The 22,499-nt window shown below is 37.9% G+C and overlaps 1 protein-coding gene across 10 annotated transcripts; it reads left to right on the forward strand.

Moving 5' to 3' along the window:
- Window positions 1–702: 702 nt before the first annotated feature.
- Window positions 703–21,813, forward strand: ENO4 (enolase 4). 10 transcript variants are annotated; one of them, XM_074831369.1, is made up of 15 exons: window positions 825–899; window positions 1,789–1,878; window positions 3,371–3,499; window positions 4,719–4,909; window positions 6,207–6,349; window positions 8,387–8,556; window positions 8,785–8,916; window positions 10,375–10,440; window positions 11,143–11,205; window positions 13,262–13,429; window positions 15,238–15,363; window positions 17,632–17,827; window positions 18,803–18,870; window positions 19,427–19,544; window positions 21,596–21,813. In XM_074831369.1, exons 4-15 carry the CDS (start codon window positions 4,737–4,739, stop codon window positions 21,766–21,768), a joined length of 1,596 nt encoding a protein of 531 aa, XP_074687470.1. In that variant the 5' UTR covers window positions 825–899; window positions 1,789–1,878; window positions 3,371–3,499; window positions 4,719–4,736; the 3' UTR covers window positions 21,769–21,813. The 10 variants fall into 10 exon arrangements, with proteins under 10 accessions (XP_074687461.1, XP_074687466.1, XP_074687467.1 ...); XM_074831360.1 differs by lacking the exon at window positions 1,789–1,878 and having other exon boundaries at window positions 703–899; XM_074831368.1 differs by having other exon boundaries at window positions 1,789–3,499.
- The last annotated feature ends 686 nt before the right edge of the window (window positions 21,814–22,499 follow it).

Genomic DNA, 22,499 nt, shown 5'->3' on the forward strand with positions numbered 1-22,499 from the left:
GAGAAGTGAACACACAATGAGCAAAGGTCTACACATATTGATTTTACAGCTGAGGAAGTGTGCAGCTAACAGCTTTTTAAGTATCTCCATTTTCAGTTACTTCAACAAAATTACCAATGAACAGTGTAACAAAGTGAAAGTTTTTGTAGGAAATTGCAGACTAAAAACGATCATTTAGGTTGTGAAACGTTTCTTTTCATTGAAAGTAAAGGGCTTTTAAACACAGAAGTAGAGTTACTGGGGCATTTTACAGCGTTATCCTCACTAGACATTTCACAAACCATAATCTGTCTCTCTTTCAGGACGATAATCTTACACAATTTTGTTGTTCAGAGACTTTTATAACTAAAGAGTACCTGCTCGAGGCATTCTGACTTGGAAGACCATAACCAGCCTCTGAGGGAAGCGCCAACACCGCACATTATTAAGAAAACCAAACCAAACCAAACCAAACCACCCCCCGGCTCTCCAACCACGCCCGGCCCAGCAACGCAGCAGAGGCAGGGCGTTCATTAGCGGCGCCGTTCACCGAGGGCCCCGCGGGCCGGGTCGGCAGCACCCTGAGCGGACGGCGGCCCCCTGAGGGGACAGCAGCACCCTGAGGCGACGGCAGCACCCTGAGGCGACGGCCATCGCTCCCGCCCACGGCTCCCGCCGGGGCGCGCGACTCTCGCGAGAGCGCGGGCAGCCGTCGCCTAGCAGCCAGCCGGGCCTGCGGCCGCCGCGGCCCCGCCATGGAGCCCGGCGGGCGGCGGCGGCAGCAGCAGCAGCAGCGGAGGCTCCAGGAGCTGCGGCGGGAGGCGACGCAGTACTACCAAGACCACCGAGTGCCGCAGCGAATGGAGGAAGCGCTCAACGCCCTCTTCCCCCAGCGCCCCGCGGATCTCTACGGGGAGCTGGTAGCGCGGGGAGGGGAAGCAGCGCGCAGGCGCCCGCCCCGGCTCCTCCTGAGGGAGACACACACTCTCCCCCTCTCCGCCCCCAACCTCGGGTGGGCTGCGCCGGGCTGAAGGGCCGCTGCGCCCTCCGGCGGGGTGAGCGGGGCCGGAGGGGGCTTTCCCCGGCGAGCAGGGGCCTTCCTGGCCCCGCTTCAGGGGCGAGGAGCGGCGTGGAGGAGGAGGCGGCCGTATGGCGCTGCCCAGGGCACCTGCGGGTGCCCGCAGGACTGGGCCTTACGGGCCAGTGGGGCCGCTCTCTGTGCTTGCCCTCAGGCGAGGGGGCTGCTGCCAGCCCGCCCCAAGGGTTTGATAAACCAACAGGTTCATGCAAGGAGCTCGACGTCTCTGTGACTACAATTAAGCTTCAGTAATTTCCTGCTGACTCGGGCAAGGTCCGTGATGGTTTTGTGTTTGTCACCAGTGGGACTTTGACGCTGGGCCAAATACATTTCCACATCAGCCAGCCTGTGTTGGTTGCTTGTCTCTAAACCAAAGTATGTTGCCCTAGGAGGGCACAGATGGAGGTCCCTAATAAAACTGCTTCTCAGCATGGTGATGTCTCGGGCCAGTGACAGCAAGAGACTGGGTGCTATTCACACTGCAGCTGTTCCTGGAAAGCAAATGGGCCTCAGTAGAAGTGTCGAGAATCAGACCAATTTTATCTGTTCCCAGGTGGCAAAATATTGTAGATAGTCTTAATGAAACCTCTATTAGTGGTGATACTGGAATAGCCAACACTACAATAGTGAGCAGCTCTTGAAAAAAGTGATTTCGAGTATGTTCTTTCACATGAAAGTGGCTGTGGAAATGAAACATTTCTTTACATCTTACACCCTTTTCCATCTCCAAGTGTTTTGCCGTCACCAGTGGAAGCAACTAGAACTGGTAATCCCTGTTCTTGCTTTGCTTGGTGTTTGGCGTGTTCCTCCTCTGTGTAGCTGTAAGTGTTTCCTAGTTTTCCCATTTGGCAAGTCATGGTTTGATGACCGTCTCTGATACCAGACTAAAGAATGAAACTAGGAAGGAAGTATGTAGTAAACCTCAGGTAGCAACTTAATCCTTTTTTTTTAAAGCAACAACAATGTTTATTAAAAATGAACAGAGCCCCGAAGGCTCTTCTCATAGTTGGGTGATGACAGTTCAACAGGCCCATTAAAGACGATGTTGGAAGAAGTAAGAGAACTCTGCCTGCCAGAAGTCTGGGTTTTCACCTTTCTCACACGGCTCAAAGCTTGCTCACCTAAAATCCCAGATTTCCTGTGGAGTAGTGATCCCTAGCTACATCAGTTGTCTTGTGTCCTATTAGTATATGCAGCATACCCACAACTCCTTAAAATTGTGCCAGCCTTGTTAGCTCTGTTCTGTCTAACCAAAAAACCACTTCTAATCAGGAGTGTTTGGTCATCATGATAAATAACCTTACACCAAGTATGTTCTGTAAGAGAGGACTCTACAAAAGGAGTGATCATCATTGCTATCGAGGAGCTTGCTGACAAGCTTCTCTTCCTGCCAGATTAAATCTTCTATAAAGATCTTTAATACTGCATTGGTTGAGTGTTGAGACATATGAGCTGCTGTACATATGTATTTGATGAAGCAACCTTGAAACAGTATTAGATATCTGGAACATTAAGTACTTTCTATAAGCAAGAAGTATATTCTGAAAATAGTTTTTGTTTTTCCCTGTCAGCAGCACATACAAAATGTTATGCATAGCATTTCACATGAGAACTTTTTCTGAGCAGGAGGATTTTGGTTAAAGTCACTTCTAGTATTTTTGTTAGGGAAAAAAAATTACAATATTATTTTAAAGCTTAATAACTACTTGTTAATAGATAACTGAAAGCACACTACAGGAATTTTAATACAACATTAGGATCTAGTTGAGTTCTCTATGGATTTCTAAGAGTTTCTCTTGTCCAGTATTCTCTTATGAGAGAGAAGAGGCATGTATTTTTTCAAGATCTTGTCCACAGAAGAAATCATTCTTTTATAGCAGCTCACTACCACAGGGCATGTGGAGGCTATATAAATTCTAATAGAAATGAGTTTCATGAGTAGCATGAGTAGCACGATGACTATTTTTGTTACTCAGTGTAAAGCCAAGTAAGCTTTGGACAAATGCCTATTATCTAGGAAGGTTAAGGAGATTTTGATACTCATGACTAACTTTGCCAAATAAAACACATATTAATCTAACCTGGATATGGCTTTGGACTTCCATGCTTAGATATGAGTTGGATCTGTTCCCTGGAATCTCATTCTTAAGCAGATAATACAGAAGTAAATGTGCAGTGTAACAAGTATGTTGAATACTGGAACATATAAATGGATTTGCTCAATAGTGGATTTGATTGAAATATATTTAATGGAACAAAAACCTCTTTGCATAGAGGTCAACTTTTAATTAAGTTCTTTCTCTTTCATTTAAGGCTAACTACTTTTCTAAATTTTCAAAAGCTCCAGTAATATGCAAATTAGTTGGAAGAAAAGTTCTTGATGGAGTTGGTCAGCCAACATTAGAAGTGGAAATATACTGTACAGTTAAAAACTATGAGAAGGTATGAGCTGCTTCTTCCTGTTTTGTTTATTTTAACAAGACAATATCAGGGAGAGGTACTATTCTGCTCACATCTTAAGGAACATTTTATTTTCCATCTTTAATGAAAGGATATGGGTCCCTGTGACTCAACAGTTGAGTGTTGTAACTTAGAAAAAAACTGTAACGTTAGACAGTGGCAGCAACTATAAAAACTTTTATTTTCCATGTATTAGACAATACTCATCTTTATGAGTGGGATGTGACAGTGCATCTTTGTGTATTAAATTTTTAGTTGTCTTAATGATCATGTAGCTTTTCTTTATACCCCATATCTAGCCCTGTAAGTTGATTTTCCTTTTACATTTTTCTTTTTTATTTTCAGATCCTTATATTTATATTTGTATGACAGTATTTCAGAAAAATATAGTGTAGGTGAAAAACACAGTATAGGTGAAGGCAGTTTTTTACACTGAGCTAAGAGGCTGATGTGGGTGATAATTAAGTCAAACAAATCCATCTAGCACCTTCATCCAAAATTCATGGTACATTGCTATCTCTTCCCCTACCTGAAATATTCAAGATACTATCTTTTGCAAATGTAGCTATTGTGGCGTAATTATTTCTACTTCCCCTCAGTTAAACTATGGTTCACTTCATTCTTGAATTAAATATACCTTCATAGATATTCACAGTACATAAATAGTATTCACAGTAATACTATTAATGCAGGCAACTGTGATATTTGTAAATGATGTCTTCGTTAAGTGAATTTTCTTAAGTATTGTTTATTCTTCAGCAGTACAGAAAGATAAGTTGTAAATTACCTACATAAGACAAAGTGTAACTCATCCTGAGGGATGGTGTTAAGCATGAATGCTGATGAATCATGGTACAACAGGCTACCAACAGCTGCAATAAAAAATGTCCTAATGCCTGTATGATCTTTAAAATAACTCCATTCTATTCTGATAACAAAATATATGTGTAAAGCAGATCTGTCAGAAGGTTTTTGCCTAAGTATTTATAATTTAGATCAAGAAACTTGAATAAGATCTGTAATTACCAAAGTATAAGAGACTAGGAAGAAGGTGTTGGATGAAAAAAGAGAAGTAGAGCAAACAGCAGATGTGGAGATAGGTCCTTGTAGAGTTGGTAAAGACTTATACTTCTTAGTCTTTCAAATGACATTTCCAAGTTAGAAATGAAATAGTTTTTTAAGCTTTTTTACTTTTTTGCAGAGGATTTGTTCCACTGTAATGTCTTCTCATTCTCAAATACCTGAAAATGCTTTACCTGAAACAACTGAAGCTGATGAGAAAGAAAGAAATGACTCCGTTAACACTGCTGTGGAATGGGTCAACGAATCACTGAACATGATGTTAAGAGGCTTGAAACCTACTGACCAGTGTAAAGTTGATAAGATTCTTGGGTAGGTCTTGCATATTATGCAAATTATTGCATTTGAAATATACACCATTAATTTATATTCTCAATGAAAAACATGCAATTGTCAGCGTTTTCTACTATTATTTTTTATATATTTTTAGGATGTGATGTCAATCTCAGATACATTGCACTATATTATTTCCTACGTTTTTCATAATTATGATACGAAATCACGCTGGTTTTTACAAAATTTCATACATGGGATACAAAAATAAGGGTCTCTGAGGAAAAAAATGCCTGAACACCTCCATAAGTCAAAGGCTCCATTCAAGAAACTCATTCAGTACCAGTTTAATTCAGTGGGGATGTTTTTTCAGTCTGCAACTTCACTTCTACTGTTCATTGCACTGCAGAACAAAAGTGGTACGAAAGGCCTGTGCGTGTGTCTTCTGCACTGAGCTAATCCACAGAAAACGTATATACATACAGTTTTCAGGTTCTGGTGGAGTCTTCTTTCTGAGCAAGCTACTCCAAAAGGCTTCTTGCTTGGGGCAGATAGTTTCTTTGGAAACAGTTTCTTTAGTAAACATCCATGTTCATTTTTTCATAGAAATATTTGTTCCTGGGAGTATCCCAAAGTAAAACAGAATGCCCATATTTTTCCATTCCCTGCCACACTCTGCACAGACTGTAGCAGACAGACCTAATTGCCTTCCGCGTGGATTAGCTTTGGGGAAACCTTGATGAAGGGAATAAAAACTCAATTGGAAAGAAATTCTTCCAACTGAAGTGAGTGTAAATAAGATTTTAATGAATTGTTTACTTTATATATCTTACATACTCAGTTTGCCTGCATTGGGTGGCTGTGACCCATGTATGCAGTTCCCATTTTGCGCATGTAATTGAAATTCAGCCACTTCTGAGTTTGCAGCCACTGAGATAACCAGAGTACAGCTGACCTATCAGATTAGCAACCTAGGCCAAGCTGTTGTATGTCATGAAGTTATGACAGGATCTGTCACTACCCGTGCAAAGTGAATACATCCTTCACACCAGGATTGTCTGCTCAGAGCTGGCTTTCAAACCAGTGTGGTTTGAAGACCATGTGTTAACGTTTATAATACTTGCTCATGGTTCTTTTTGTTTAATCAACGATGCAGATGACTACCAAAAAACCAATGTCATTCATTGACTTCTCCAGCTTCACACAGTGAGTATATGGCAGAAGCTCAGATGCCCTTAATCTACCTCTTAGCATGTTCTTTAGCCTGAATCCTATGTCTGCTTGTCACATGTCTAACAATATTTTGAGCCAGTAATCTTTATGCCTCTTCCCTCAGTGAATACTTTACAAAAAAGGTAGAAGAAAAAAAAGAAGTTCAAAAGCAAGAAGAAGAAGAAGAGGAAGAAGCCACTCTTGCCCTTACTTCATGCACTCCATCAGCAACATCACTACCTGGGAAAAAAAAATCAGCAAAACCAGGTTTTACTTTATTTTAATATTTTCTGCAATACAGGTATTGATAAAGGTGCTAAAATACTTTCTGAAGTATTCTGTGGACACTGAATACTTCAGAACACATGACACAATGTCTCACATTCAAAGGGTTTGGTTACTCTCCTAAATCATCTTTCTGATCACAGCAGTTTCTACTGCAGAAATGAGAGAGGGGAAAATACAGAGTTTTCTCATCATTCACATGCATTGGTTGAACAGAGTTTCTGCCTTTGTTCTACATTTGGCTTAGACAGGAGGTTATTACTCTTCAGAGTGAGGAATAAGAATGGAGGAGGATGCAGTGAAGAATAAAAATGAAAATGTTAAGAAAAGGGAATCACAGAACTGAACAAGAAAATGGAAATAGAATTGAGATAGAAGTTGAAAAGAATGGAAGGAGAGAGGAAGTTTCTTGCTAATAAAAGGAGGAAATAAGGTGAAAAGCAAAAGAGAAAGAAGTAAGGGGATGAGATGGGAATGATAGGCAGTACAGAGTAAAAAGTAAGCAAACCATCCTACTACAGGAAAAAATGGTGTGAGAGTAGAGAAATAGGGTAAGTATACATGGCCAAAAAAAAAAACCCACAAAGGAAAAAACCCTATATGTTACCTCCATAGATGCGTTACCCTCTGAAAAAAAAAGGTTTGTTATAATTTATTGTAAGGGCAGAAAATCTTGGCAAATTATTATTTCTTACCAGTTTAGTTTCAACTGTCATATGCTATTAGTAAAACCTCCCAATTAGTATGTTAGATGTGTGCCCAGTAAATTCACCTTTGACCTGAAATGTAACATCTGCCATTGTCAGCTTCATCCAGATATCATCATGTTGTATATTATACTTTTAGTCAAGCTTTTGCTGTTACATATATTACTTGTTTTCACTAATTGTATTTTCTTTATACTTGATTGTGACATTGGCTGTAATATTATTGTTGGAATCAATACCTGACGATTAGGAGCCAATGATTATAAAGCTACTTGTTACAGAAGACCACTAAGAGATAGTGACTTCCAGTAGCAGGTGCTTTCAGAGGTAGCATCTATGTTGTAATTCATGCAGGTTGGAAGGTAGCGTAGTGTAAAGGATCTCTGCAGTTTGTCAGAGTTGCTCAGTACTTGATTACTAGTGTCTATGTGTGTAGCTCTTTATCCTCAGTGTAAGGGGTAAAGAATCTGTGGACAGTATGCAAATGATGTATAATCTAATGTGCATATCCAATTAAGGTGCTATTAAGAACATTTTATCATAAAATATCAGTTGTATCCTGTAGTATTTATATTTTATTGAAATCAAAACTTGTACGGCACTCCTATTAGGAACCAAAGTAGTTTGGTCAGATTTACAAAAAAGTGCCCAATCCATATGATTCTTGAGAATCAGATGGCTTCTTTCGGTTTCATATGGGTGCCTACTGTGCATGTTCGTGTAAACACTGTAGGCAATAAATAAGCTAGTGGGAACTGCTGGGTTTCAAGCATTTTGACAAAAGTTACTGTATCTGAAAGAGAAATAAGTTCTTTTGAAAATTTACAAGACTATGTATGTGGTATATTTAAAAGATCTGTTTTCTCAATGGAAAATCCAACTGCAATAGGCCTAATTTTTTTTCACAGTCATTATTAGAAGAAATCAAGTATGTGTACTCCCAATCAGGTTGGAATGTAATCTTCCAAGTTGTTTATGCAATGGCTGAGCATATAAGGAGGATGATAAAGAATACTGAGATCATGCTTATGAAAGGAACCTGAAAAATGATGTCACATTACTGGATATAAACATAGATAAATAGATTTGAAATATGTTTGACACCAGAGTGAGGACAGATGCATTGATTACTTGTAAGGTCATGTCATATAAAGCAACTGACAAGATTAACTTTTTAAAAAAATAACTGATTCTTTTGTAATACATTGAGTACATACTGAAATGACAATATCATGTTTACTTGTATAACTGTGATACATAAGCACATGTTTTAAACCAAGAAAATATTTAGCTACTACTCTCTGTCTTGTAGGAAAGAAGGTGGCAGTTGCAGAGAGACCGATCCCACCTGCAGAACCTGCTGAGTCAGTGCTTCGGGGCAGCGTAGCCATTGGGGGCACGTCACTTGCTGTAGCTAAGGCTGGGGCTGCCGTTAGCCGTATCCCGTTGTATTTACATATCGCACTGCTGAAATGTGATCAGGTACATGTGACTTCTGTAATTTTGTTTATTTTATCCCAGTTATCACAATTATTCTTGAATTCTGAAGCCAGTAGTCCTTTGTGACAGTGGTATTAAATATACCTCATAGAGTACACCCTTAAGGCCATTGCCTATAGCAGTCTTTGAACCCTGTGCCATAATTAAAATATGTAAGAAATTATTCTGATTTTTAACATTTTTATTTTCACATGGTACTCCCAATTGCAGGATTCACTTAAAGAAATGACTCTCCCACTCCCAATGGTTACTCTGTTGAACTGTGAAAAAATTTCACCTGCAAAACTGAGATTAGTGAAAGAAGTTATGCTTATACCACCAGTTCAGCTATCACTCAAACAGGTACTGTTTCATTTTCATTTTTATAAATGTATTCTATAGACTTCATATAAACTATATATGTACATAAGTATGTAGATCTTTTCAATATAGTCCTTACAAACTGTATTTTTCATTTTTTGTTTGCTTGCAAGGCCATAGTCTTAACAAATGTTAGTGCAGAATTCTAACACAAGGAACATTAAAAGAAGTAAATAGATGAAGACTTTAAAGAAGATACATGAAGATTTCAAGCTTTAAAAGTATGTGTTTGTATAGAGGAAGAAATCAGTGTATGGAAGAAGATGTAGGGGAATTGTGTAACAATAAAAGATTTTAGCTTTGTTTAGAATGTGATTTTACATTAGATTATAAATAGTATCAGTTGAAAGACAGCACACAAAACAGCAAAACTTGTAACAAATTCACAGGAAAACATAAAATCTTTGGGAATAAATTGCTTTAAAAATGAAATTGTGAAGATAGAAGGGAATACAAAGCAGAACAAAATCCATTCAAGGGGCAAGAAGGATGGATGAGACAGACTGGATCAACCCTCTCTTTTTGTTTAGCCAATGTGATGCATTAAAGAATGTATCTGCACAAGATGCCTACATTAGGGCTGTGATTCCTACTTTGTATGCTGGTGACCTGAACAAATAGCTGAGCTCGATTCTCTTTCTCTTTCCTTTTCCTTTAACTTTTTAGAATTGTCACCGAGAGCTTTTAGTAAGGTTGCTAATTCCGTACCTTTCAGAGACATAATGCCTCCTAGTGCTCATGGGAGAGTAGCAAGCTGTTTGCTGCAGTGCACAAAATGTAGCCATTCCTCCTGTGTTGGTGTGTTGTCAGCTGTGACTGACTTCTGCCCCCTTCAGTATTCCTTTACTGGCACAGTTTAAGAAAATCTGAAATGTCATTTACAAAGTTAGCATTAAACTTCTACTAACTCAGCTGAAAAGGAAAACGAGTCTTGCGTTAAAAGCAATGGATTCAGTTAATTGGAGTGTTCCTCCATTCCCGTGTTTAAAATGAAGACAGTGATTTTTCCCTGCTTCCTGGAAATGTTCTAAAGGGAAATACATTGAATTTTGTCAGTTTCCAGTTAGGAAGACATAGATAGAGACACAGTTGTGAACAGTGATTATCATCTTCCCGCTTCTCAGATATTAGGCAGACAAGTTGCTTACCTGTTAAATTTGGGAAGGGTTCCTTTTGGGGAAGAAGAGACCATTTTTCTTGCCATCCCATTCAGCAGCATAATCAAATATTCCTGTTCATTCCACTGCTACTAACCCTTATCATTGGACACCTGACTGCATTTCGTAGGTGGGGGAATTGTGTTAAGGAAGTCTATAAGAGGTTTTTTTTTAAATTCTTTATATTAAGATCTGGGTTTAGAATAAGTGTTCTGTCCTGATTTAAGCTGCTAAAATGAAATCATTTATCTTTCTTTTGAAGATTACTGTCATTTAATTTCAGGGCATAGAAAGAGTTCTGGATATTCAGAAAGAAATGATGAGACTGTTGCAGCCTCCAGGCGAAGCGGTACAATAAAAATGCATAATAATAATGTGATGTTCTTTATACTATTGTCTTTTTAAGCATAAACGTGTAACATTTAGCCTATTGCCAGGCTTAGTCTTATGGCACAGAATAGAAGATGTGTTTCTCTGACAGATGAATAAAACATTGGCCATATGGTGATATTAAATTAATGACGATAGAATAAAACATTGTTCTAAGCATAGCAAGACTGTTTACCTGAAGAAGTATACTGGGAGTGAATGGTACCAGTGAATATACAATAGGTGGTTCTGGTCTTGCTAAGTCTCACACACAGGCAACACATATTATTCAAGGTACTATTACTGTAGTCTATCTGTCTCAGTATTGTGCATATGCTTTTTGCAAAGCAAGATTGTTGGGTTTCTCCAAGTACAGAGCCTAGATTCTCATTTTTGAGATCCCTTGTATTTTTGATAGCCTAGGTAAGAATCTTTTGGAAAACAAATGATGTTTGGGGTGATGCCCGCATTGAAATAAACATTTGAAATTAGTTACCACCACAAAATAAAACTGGATAGTTGCTGATAGTGTTCAAGACCAATAGAAACCATTTCCTAACTTAAATATTTGCAACCTCTTTAGACCAAAATTCAGTCAGCATATTTTTTTTCTTAATTCTGAAGTTTCTCTATCATTTTTGGACTTTTCCATGGAATTGATTTCTTTTTTCACTCCCAACAGCCCAGTTCTCAAGTAGCAGACAGTAAGAAAGGCAGAGCACATAATACAGGGAAGAAAGCTCCGGTAAGAAAAGATTTTCATTTTAAGCCTTCAGCAAGGTATTAACATCAGCAGGGAACCATGTTCTTAAATGAAACATTAATCTACATTACCATTTTGGAAAGGTCAAAGCAAGACTTTTAAATATTCCAAATGCTCATATTTTACATAATATTTTGGATTCCTCTGACTACACCTTCGCTTCCTGTGGGACAATGACAAAGGGAAAATTCTTTTGGAATCTGGTCATTTTTCACATATAGAAATCCTGGTAAATTATCTAAATGAGCATTTTGCAGGCCTGTAGCACCAGCAGAGAACATGCCGCTTTGATCATGTAAGCCATGAAACTACCTGGAAGACTTGCATGATGTGCTGTTTCCTAACTCCCCTCCTAATCACACTGCATTAAGTTCCCAGTTCTTGTTTGAGGTTGTAGATAATGGCAGATATGAACTGCTGGGTAAAGGGCAGCACTCACAATAGTGCACAGGACATTATGACTCAAGTGATCTTTTTTTATCACTTCAAAACCTGTAGTTTATAGATGAGTTTTCCCGATAGTGGAATGGAAATGCCATGCTGGTTTTGCTTTCCATTCTGAGATGATTAAAATGTTACCAGGTGAGAATTTTTGCTCTTGAGGAATACTTAAAAGAGAGGATAAATAAAAGTTTTTCTATTTTTTTGTTGCTTAAACAACACAAAATTCATCATCATTAAGCAACTGGCCAATGTTCTTCTGGTGGGTAAGTTCCATATTCTTATCACAATATGTACTGCAGCCACAAATTGAAATAATTCCTTAAGATATGCACAAGGAAACAGTGCATTAGATTCTCTGAAAAATTTCTCTTTATTTCAATAGCAGAAAACTAAAGGAGATGGTAGTGAGACTGATGAAAGCACCATGTTAGTTTGAACTTTTTGGGGGGAAAACAAAAAAGGAAAAATTACAAAGTAGGCAGTGAAGAAGAACTTGTTTAGGTTACAGAAGTAAAGATTAGACAGAAAAAAATGTTTTTATAAACAGTGCTTTTAGTAGAATGTAACAAGGCACAACATATGGGTGCCTTGAAAAATCACATGAAAATGCAGACTTAACCTCTATCTCACATTAAATGCAGGAAGACTGCAACATTTCATGCTGTCTGTTGCTGCAGCTTAGTGCTCCAAAACCAACAAGTCAAATAGATTTTCTCTCCTTGCAGATTGCTACAAAATAATCTCGTAACAATTTGACCTGCATTTTCTCCCTAATTTTTTATGTGAAGAAACATTCATATATCCTCTGTAGCTAGGCCTCTGTTCTGTCCACTGTAGTTAGTTCTCAAACTCTTGTCAAAACCAATGCCTTCCAATTGACTTCTCCAGTCTAACCCAGGATTATATCCTGCTGCTTTCTGGGTGAGTTAGTGTCATTCTTTGTAAGCCAAAATTCACAGACTTTAAAGTTAAAAATCAGTCATTGAAAAACCTACAAAAAACTTGACAACAGAAGACCATGTGAAATATTTGCTCAATACAGCTCTGCTTGTGGCTCATGTCCAGGAACAGTGTTCCTGAGGCAGATGACTCCATGCAGCTGTGCTAGAGGTATTTCCCCTCCATGAAATTTGTTTCTTCTAGAAGTCTTGGAAGAGTCTAGTGGTTCTTGAACACTCCACAGAGGCAATATCAAAGTTGTAGTTGAGGATAAAGGAGTAAAAGCTGTTTAAAATTGGAGAATATGTTTGTGTGGCAAAGGGATGGTCCACAGTGCTGGAAACTTTTACATAGCATCCATGACAGCTCAGTGGTTGTTAAGAGTTCCTTTAAAATCTTTCTGTAAACCAGTACTGGCCATATAAGAGCAAGAACCACAAGACTTGAAATATTTCCAAGGACTGTGTGCTCTCTACTTATTAGCACTTGATTACCCCTCATTTATAGAGAATTATCCTTAAAGTTGTCAATGCGATTTCTGAGCGCAGATGTATATTTTGATGACTGAATGCATACTGAAACAGCAGAGAAAATACGTATATATAATATATATGCATGTGTGTAAATAAAGTTATTATTTTTGTTTTACTTTCAGCCACGAGCCTTAAAAAGAATATCACACTTAGGTTGCCTAATAACGGGGTGCGATAATCTAGAACAACCGCTACTCCTAATGCAAACAGTTTGCAACAATATAGGTCTGGAGCTAGGAACAGACATGTACGTAGCAATAAATTGTGCTGCTCATGAATTAATGGATTATGTAAGTTATTTTCAATATCTATTTGTTGGTTTTTAAAAGGAATGTAGCTATTTGTTAACATTATTTATTATTACATTGCTAACTCACCTAGAAGCTTCTAACCCCATTTTTTAAGGTAGCAATCAAGCAAACCAAAAGATTTGCCTCTGAATTTATAAATTATGGTTGAATCAGTCCTACAAGTGTAGCAGATATGTTATTGGATTGTGAGTGCAAGGGCACGAGAGATGCAGACAACCTTCTGGTAGCTTGGTGCAGCGGGAGCAGGGCGAACGCACATATTCCTCCTCCCCAGCGGTACCAGCACGCTGGTGCTGCACCTTCCCCATGATAAGGCTCGCTGGACCACGGCAGACCCCCATTACAGCGTGTGTCCTGCCTACAGGAATCTCTGTTACTTTCATGATTTAACTTTAATCATTCAAATGCTATAAGCCTGCCTGCATCAGCCAGGTTTGTTCCTTTTCTCAGTTTATTTATTTAATATAATTTTTCAGATCAGTCTGTGTCAATTATAACAAACTCTTAATGGGCAGACACCTACTACATGCTCTATTTAACAGACCAGCTTTATTTCACATTAATTCAAAATTGCCTAAGATGCAAAGTATTAAGTAGCAAATCCTGTTTTGTTTTTTTATTTCACCACAAGGTATAAATGAAATAATTATTTTCTATCCACCTTGCTTTCAAGGATGAAGAACAAGAAATTCTTTACACATGTATGCTTCTATAATTCCTTCACACCACTAGATGCTTACTTGTCCATTATATTACACTCCATCTGTTGGTTTTTCAAACTACCTTGACCTTTCTGTGTATTTTTACTATGGTATGTTTCTATACCCACTAACATTCATCTCCTTGTGTATCAACATTTATTTTTTAATTCTTATTTTTCCATATTTTTATTTGACAACATTTATTTATCTCCAGCTGAAGTCTTCAAGTTCTTGATCTTGTTCCAAGATCAATCAGGTTTCTCTCTAAGCAGAAAAAGAAACTTCCAATTATATTTAATATCTCATGAGATTTTGTGTATTTGGGTGTACTATAGTGACAAACCTTCCATTACTATTATCTTTTGTGAAAGCAGTTGCTTTCCTGACAATCTGGTATCTGTATCCTGTACCAGAATAAGTAAAATCTTAACCAATACATTATCAGTAATTCTTTAACTTTCTGTTATTGAATTGTTAAAGTCACTAAAGCAGCAAATACTCTAGCTCAGTTTGACAGTGTGCCCTTAATAATCCTCATACACTCTGGTTTGTGCTTCCCATAATGATGTTTTAAACTAGTCTTTTTTTTTGAAAGGGGAAAGAGGCAAGGAAAAGCAGTATCTTGGTTTTGAGCACTGAGGGTGCACTCCTTTCCCCTAGCAATATTTTCTTCCTGAAATGAGGACAAAAAATTAACTTTTTTTGGAAGTAAAACGTGAGATTTTTCATGCAAGATTCAATAAAAATGTGAGACATTGCTAACTTTATCATAAAATAGTGTAAAACTGTCATTGTTGCCTAGAAAATGCTGAAATAGATCTCCCTTGTTTTGGAAGTGGCATCTTTCAGAGACTGGCATGAGCCCACTGGAACCCACTGTTACTTTAGGCAGAGTTTTCTGTAACAATGTGCTGACCACTTAGACACAGAGTAAAGTAAACAAGTGAATGTGTGCTTATTGGAGAGCACACAATCCACCACCTTCATAGAGATATCCGTGTCACAGGATCTGTATGCTTATGTTAGTACTCTGGGGTTTCAAGTATTACCTTCCTTACCTTTTATGCTTTTTACTTTCCTTTCTAGCTTAAAGGAAAATATGAAATACTCACTGGAACATTCAAAAGTCCTGATGAAATGGTTGACGTGTATGTGGAACTGATTAATAAATTTCCTTTTATTATTGCCTTAATAGATCCCTTAAGAAAAGAGGTAAGATACCACAGTGCAGTCCTTGAAAAATGGATAATAATGTTAAGTGGCATATTACTGAAATTTTCACATTTTTACAAAACATATAAAGTATGAAACTTCTGTTTTCAGAATCTTTAAGCACAAAAATATCACTATAAAAAGGTATTTAATAATTCATTTGTATATCTGTAATTAACAATAACTCTAAATTTTTCTGTATGTTTGACATAATTCCTGACAGAAATAATCCTGGCATGAAGAGAATATGGTCAGTACAAATATTTTAAGGAGTTACAGGAAAACGCTTTTTTTTCTGATTCTACTTGCTAAACTACTGTCCTTTTTATTACATTTTTCTTCCTATGTAACCAGCTCAAATTATAAAATCCAATTATAAAATTCAAGTGATATATAAATTCAATTCTATTCTATTATATGGGAGAAGCTAAAATTTGGACATAGCTATATATTCCTTAGAATCACTCAAAAAAAAATTATTGCTTCTATTCTTATGATTGAGATTTATACTCAAAGCCAGAACAAACCTGTCACTGGCAGCATTGCTCAGCAGAATTTTTAAAGTGGTAGTAAGATACCATGTATTTACCACCGTGATCAAAGTTAGAAGAGTTAATTGAGTGTGGCCTATATGTTACAACAATAAAATAGAATACTATTAAGCATGTTATCAAGTTCTAGATGGGTTAAAGAAACAGATTGCTTAACCTTAAATATTAGCATTTATATATGTAAGATTAAGTTTCTATGTATTACAAAAATTATAAAAACTTAATTGTAGCAGAACCTACAATTGTAGACCTAGATTCTGCAGTTGTACAACTTAATAAAAATTTGCTCTTGCTGTCAAATTGCACACTTTATCTTCTTTAAAATAAATATATGGGATTTGTTTTCATGAACAAAACATGAAGACTGTGATTGAAGGGGGAAGCAAAGTGATGTTGTCTTTGTGAATCTGCCAAGTGCCTGAATCAATAATTCTAAAACAGATGAACTGCAAAATCCATCTGATTTTATTCTTAACTGGAACGTTAAAAGTTCATTTTCTAAATATCCGTGTTTACTGTTACCTCACTCTAGTCAGCCTTGCCTCCCTGCACTGCTTCAGTCCGACTCTCTGAATTACCCATGTTCCAGAACATCAGATTATTCCCCACTTCTGCCACAGCTGCAAACTTCCTTGAGAATTCTTACGAAGAATCGTATTTGCAATGTGAAAATCTGCAGGAGAATTACAACGGATAGTGAAGTACAGTTTGAAATAGAATACTGTTTAGGGAAATGCCTCTCCTCCTCCTCCCCCCACGCAAAGCTACAAAGTTTACCCATGCCACATCTTTGCCACAGATAATTAGGTCCTTGAGGATTAGCCTGGGTACCAATTCATTGACAGACAGCAGACCACATTAGTGCTTAAGTTTAAAGATTTGTTCAGGTGTCAAAAACTTCATTTTCACTTACATGTGGGCTTGAAATCCTTATAGCAGTGGACCCTTATACAAATTGCAGCTATAAGTACAAAAGTCTGTCTGATCCACAGACCAAGAATTATTACTGGCAGAATTATTAACTAGAAAAGTAATGTTTTTAATGTGAGAACCTTGCATTCTCTGGACACAAAGAAAGCAAATTAATTCATAAATTTCTTCTTTCAAATTGTTTACGTATCCTTGTCCTTTATTTATCCTTCAATCTCAGTACCATATGGACAGTGCAGTAAAATCAAGAAACAAAGACCCTAAAACTGGAGCTTTGCTGGAAAGAGCGTTGTATTCTGCTGTTCCCTATGGGTCAGTCTTACAGCTCTGATCATCCTGTCTTGATAGGTGTCATTGAGTCTATGACTGCCTCCTGTTTCATTATTTTATATTCAAACAAATATTATGACACTTAAAATATTAACACGAGAATGAGTCCTCTGAATAAAATAGAAAATTATTTTATATTCCATTAAAATTAAATAAATGTCAGGAGGGAAATCAAAATAGCAAACTCCTGCAGTTGATTTAATTTGAAATACTTTAAACTATACTTGTATGCAACTAGCTTTGATTAACTCCAGATTAGAGTTTATGTTTTCTAGCAAAATCTTAAAATCCAAGCAAAATTCCAGTGGTATGTTTTTCTTAGGTAGACAGATTTAAAATACAGTATAAAATGTAGTATGTTAATATGAAGAGTATCTTTAGGATAAAATCTCCTCAATTAGGGTTTTATTCAGTTCAGGTTTTTGAACTCCAGTTGTTTACTTGATTGTTTATGCAGGACAGACAACAATGGAGTAACATATGTTGTGCTCTTGGTTCCAAATGTTACCTGATTGCTGAAGATGCTGCCACATATATTTCCAAACTTAAAACTGACCAAAACATAAATGTACCGATGTGCAGTGGTGTTGTCCTAAAATATATTAATGAAACCAAGGTATCAGACCTCATAGAAGTTACTGGACTTCTGGACGGTGAGTAGAGGGGGGGAAAGGCTGACTTTCAAACCCTACAAGTCCATAAATAGTGTTGCTACACCTGTAAATATTACATTTTTCATTTAATTATTGCCACTTGTAATTTAGAAAGCGCTTGTCAGAAGGAACTAAATTCATGTTTTGATTCACAAATCTCTGTTCAGGAGCTTAAAATGGCATTCAGGACTTCAACTCTAGTAAATTAATACACTGTGGAGGTTTTGAATGTGGGTGCCCTTTGACACTGCAGCTAAGTGTCGTACAGTTAGATATGAGAATTAAACAAACTCAAAAAAGATGTAATTGAGTAATCTGAATTTTGACTAATACTAGTATTAATAATTAAGAAATCCAAACAAGTCCAAAATGTTTAAAATTGCAGTTTACGTAGATTATTGACTACATATTATTGAGCCTTTGTGGTAACAGTACTAAGAACTTGTGCAGTTTCATATGTAAGTTTTCTCTTTGTATCAATTTTTCTTTATTTATTTTTATACCCAAGGAATAGATGGTCAAATTTAATATATCTAAGTTCCTTCCTTATTCCTTCAAAAAGCTCAGAATCGCTATATCAAAGTGGGTAAATAGCAACTTAAAGATTTCATTCAGTCAGGATGGTAAACTCTTTTTTATAGCGAAGAAAAATCATTACTATAGTAAGGAGCACATTTGAAATAAATAGACCAGCCTCCTAGCCTGTAGAATACATTACCAGAGAGATCAGCAAGAGACAGAAATTAGGATAGGATGTTAGATATTCCCTTATGCATGCTGAAAATAAAACATAATGTTAACGTAGCTAACTAATATAGCTTACATTTTTGTGAGATGGGTCTCACTGGTTTTACTCCTGTTTGTATTTAAGCTTAGATAGCCCAAGGGTAAAAAAGAATGAAAAGTCCAAACAATTTCTGTGTCGAATATATAAAATATACACTAATGAAGGTTTTACACTCCTGTTATATATAGGTCAAAGACATATTACCATATTAGGAAGTCCAGATGGAGAATCTTCTGATGATAGCCTTGTGGATCTGGTAAGTATTGAAAACTGTTCAATTGCAGAATTGCCAAAACACTGCTTTTAACATGAACTATTTTTAAGGAGAAAGCCTGTTTCTGCTTGAGAAAGAAACATTTTACAAAATAGGCTTTTTCTAGAGTTGCTTTTTTTCCCCACTGAGAGTTAATCTTTGAGTTTAAAGAGAACACACAGGAAATTTGCCAGAGCTGGGAGTATATTCTAAAGCGTCTATGATCTATTTGGTTGCATTAGTTTATAAAAAAATGCGTTACTTAAAACATTTCTGAGTAGTAATAATATTTTAGGCAAAAATTCTTAACACTAATATATTTAGTCTTTTTGTATTAAAGCTACATTTGCAAATAAAATTTCATTTCATACGCCAGTGAAAATTATTGTTTGCATCCGACAAATCTTTCATTAAGAGATTTTATTTCTACTTAGAGGAGGGTTTTTATCTGTAGAAAGAGGAGAGTGTTAAATTAGAAGCAGGATACCATGTTTAATAATGAAGAATGACTTCACTTCCCAAACCGTGTAGTTTTAAAATACGCACTTTCTCGTTTAAGGCTGTTGGACTGGGTGCCAGGTTTATCAAGTTGGGAGGTCTTTCCCGCGGAGAAAGGGTGACCAAATACAACCGCCTTCTTGCTATAGAGGAAGAACTGGCCAAGAATAGAACGCTACGTATGAGCTTCTTTCTTACTTTGTTTTCAGCTTGCAATGAATACGAGAACAAAGATTGGAGGGAGAATGATTGAAACTGCACCACAGGAGGGAAGCGAAATCAAAAGACTATAAATAAGCGCTGACAAAAAAAACCTAGGATAGCACTTGCCACAATGTATATTGTTGTCCTAATGGATTATCTGTTTACTGAATGTTAAAATAGACCCCTTCTTGAGGAGTAGCCTACATTAAGCTTTTTTCCAGAATTAATTGGTTGGAGTCTTGAAGCCCACAGTGCAAAAGGAACAAAACAAAACCCACGCATATAACACACCGAAAAGCTGCCAAAACGGAATTTTAGGCCAAATACCCCACCTCCCTAGAGCCCCTAAACATATATTGCTAACAAAACTTCATTTCACAACCCTCCTTTGTGTGTTAACATTTCCAGCAAAATGTGTTTGGAAAGCTACAATTGCATGGGTAAGCATTAAAACCCCAGAAAAACCGAAGTTGACCGATGCACATTCAGCCTTAGCCACTTGTATGCATCTGCCTGCATTTCAGAATCTGCATCTTTTTTTTTTTTTTTTTACACTATATGCTACATTGTTAAATGCTTAACAGTTCATTAGAGCCACTTCTCACACGCTCAGGTATCAATCAAGACAGAATAGAGGCATACAGGCTGAAGGGGAGGCAGGGAGACAAGGGGAGGAAGAAAGGAAGGAAAGGGTTTGCAAGAATTTATTATGTCTAAGAAAAAGAAGCATGAAGGAGAACTAAGTCATTTTACCCTCTTGTTTCTAATCATTTTCAATGTTCTATACATAGGGTAGCAGCACTTGACATGCACACTATAGAGCAAAGTTTTTATTTTAACAAAAATTCTGTTGAAAATATTCTGAATTTTCAAAATCTCCCCCTCAATCATACATAATCATTATAAAAAATAAAAACATAGAAATAATTTTTGCTAAGAAAGTAGTTTCACACAATGTTCAAAAACAATACAGGTAATTATAGAACTATGAATTTTAACTGCCTCAGCAGTATTAATATATTCCCTATTCAAATGGTACCGTCTAAACAAAAGAGCTCGAGTTTGACAAATATTTAAACCTGTATCTCGTAAAATGAAACAGCAACAATTCCCGAAGCTGTTAATCGTTTGGCAGAAATAAAATCCAATAACTCAATCAACAGCAGGGAAATATTGAGACAGCATGTCTGAGCTGCATCCCAAGCTCCTCATTTGGCGGGGCCGCGAGCTGCGGCAGACCCCGAAGGGCCGAGCCCAGGAGGCCTCTGACAGTGTCTCGTAGAGGGGAGGTGACACCGTCCTGTCGGGAGTCCCCCGGCGTGACCGAAGGGGCATGCAGCTGGGCCTGGGAGCTCCGCGGCCCCTCGGCTCTGCTGGCTGGCGTAGGAGGCCTGGCCTCCGCGCAGCCCCGAGGCCGATGCTGTGTTTCAGCCATGGGAATCATCTGGAAGGCGCGTGCGAACCCCACGCGAGCCCATTCACACGCCAGCCACCCCTTCACCGAAAAGTATCCTATAGAGCCGAGATAGATTCAGGGACGGGGTGGGCACTGGGCGTGCAGCAAAAAAAGGGAGTTGGGCGGTGAGGTCAGGGAGGAAGGAGTGTGACGGTGGGGGAAAACAGCAGCGAGAAGAGAGGTGAAGTGTTAGTTACAGGAGCGACATCTGGGCTTACATCCAGTTGTTAAGGGCTGGGTGAAGTGGCACAGCTGGCTGGGGGGAACTGCTGCGGGAGCACCAGCACAGAGGAAGGTGGGTGTTCAAAAAAGGGGTGGCAAGGTGAGATGATTAGCAGAGAAGGGAATGCAATAAACACCCCAGCTCAGGCTGCTGCACACCAACCCTAATCCTGCCATCAAAGTACAGGACTGTCACTCCTTTGTTTCTAAGGACCAGGCTTTGAAAGGTGTTTAGAGACCCTCGTAAGCATCACGTGGCATTTAAAAAAAAAAATTGAGTGCACCAGAGAACATTGCAAGAAACCGGATTACAACAAACATGAGCTTCTTTTTTCTCTTCTATTTCAGGTGAAGCAAATCTTGAATTTATTGCTTTTGCTGAAGAATCACAGCCAGAAAAACAACTTTCTGATGTACTTCCTCCCCCAAAGCAGGATTCGCTGCCTCCACAGCTCTCTCAGCCAGCCCTGCAGGTTCACAGCCTGCCTGCTCAGCACGCTGACCTAGGTCATCCAAATTAACTTTTGGGTACATTTCTTTAAAAAAATAAAATTCTATGATAACTATTCCTTAATCCATTTACTTTCAAGCGCCTTAGCCAAACATTTTTAAAAGCATTCAGATACTAGCTTCTCTTTTCCCAGGAGAACATTGCTTTCAGCTGAAACCAAGTGGCTATAGTTTGAAAATACCACAAAATTCTGTGCTGTATTTACAAATTGACAAAACAAATACCTCTGTGTTAAGTCCAAAACTAAATGTTTGCTTTGGGAAAGTCAAAATCTTTCTCCATACAAAGAGCAAGCTATTGACAAACAGTAAAAAACCCACATTTTACAAAAAACAAAGGCCTTGACTGTTATGCTGCTCCATCCCCCCACACCCCCTCAATGCTGCGCTTAGCTCTGGCCTACAAGGGAAACTTTGCTCCAGTTCTAGCTCTATCAATACAATCGCACCAGTGCAAACCCCAAATGTAGGGCACAAAGCTGTAATTGGCATCCCTAGGAAGCCTGCTTCACTCCGAGGCAGGGAAGAACAAGTCAATCTCACAAGGTCTGGGAAACTTGTCAGGAGTCTTTTTAATAAGTAACAGTGAAAAGATAAATAAATAATTTATGTCCTAGGTAACAAACAGTTTAAGTAAAGGAAATACTTCTTAAAAAACTTCGGGGTTTTGTATAATTTGAAAATTTGAATGTATAATACAGCAGCAATAATTGGAGGAAAAACACACACATAAAATGTTGCA

This window comes from Strix aluco, chromosome 7 (assembly GCF_031877795.1).
Source record: "Strix aluco isolate bStrAlu1 chromosome 7, bStrAlu1.hap1, whole genome shotgun sequence".
Classification (NCBI taxonomy): Eukaryota; Metazoa; Chordata; class Aves; order Strigiformes; family Strigidae; genus Strix; species Strix aluco.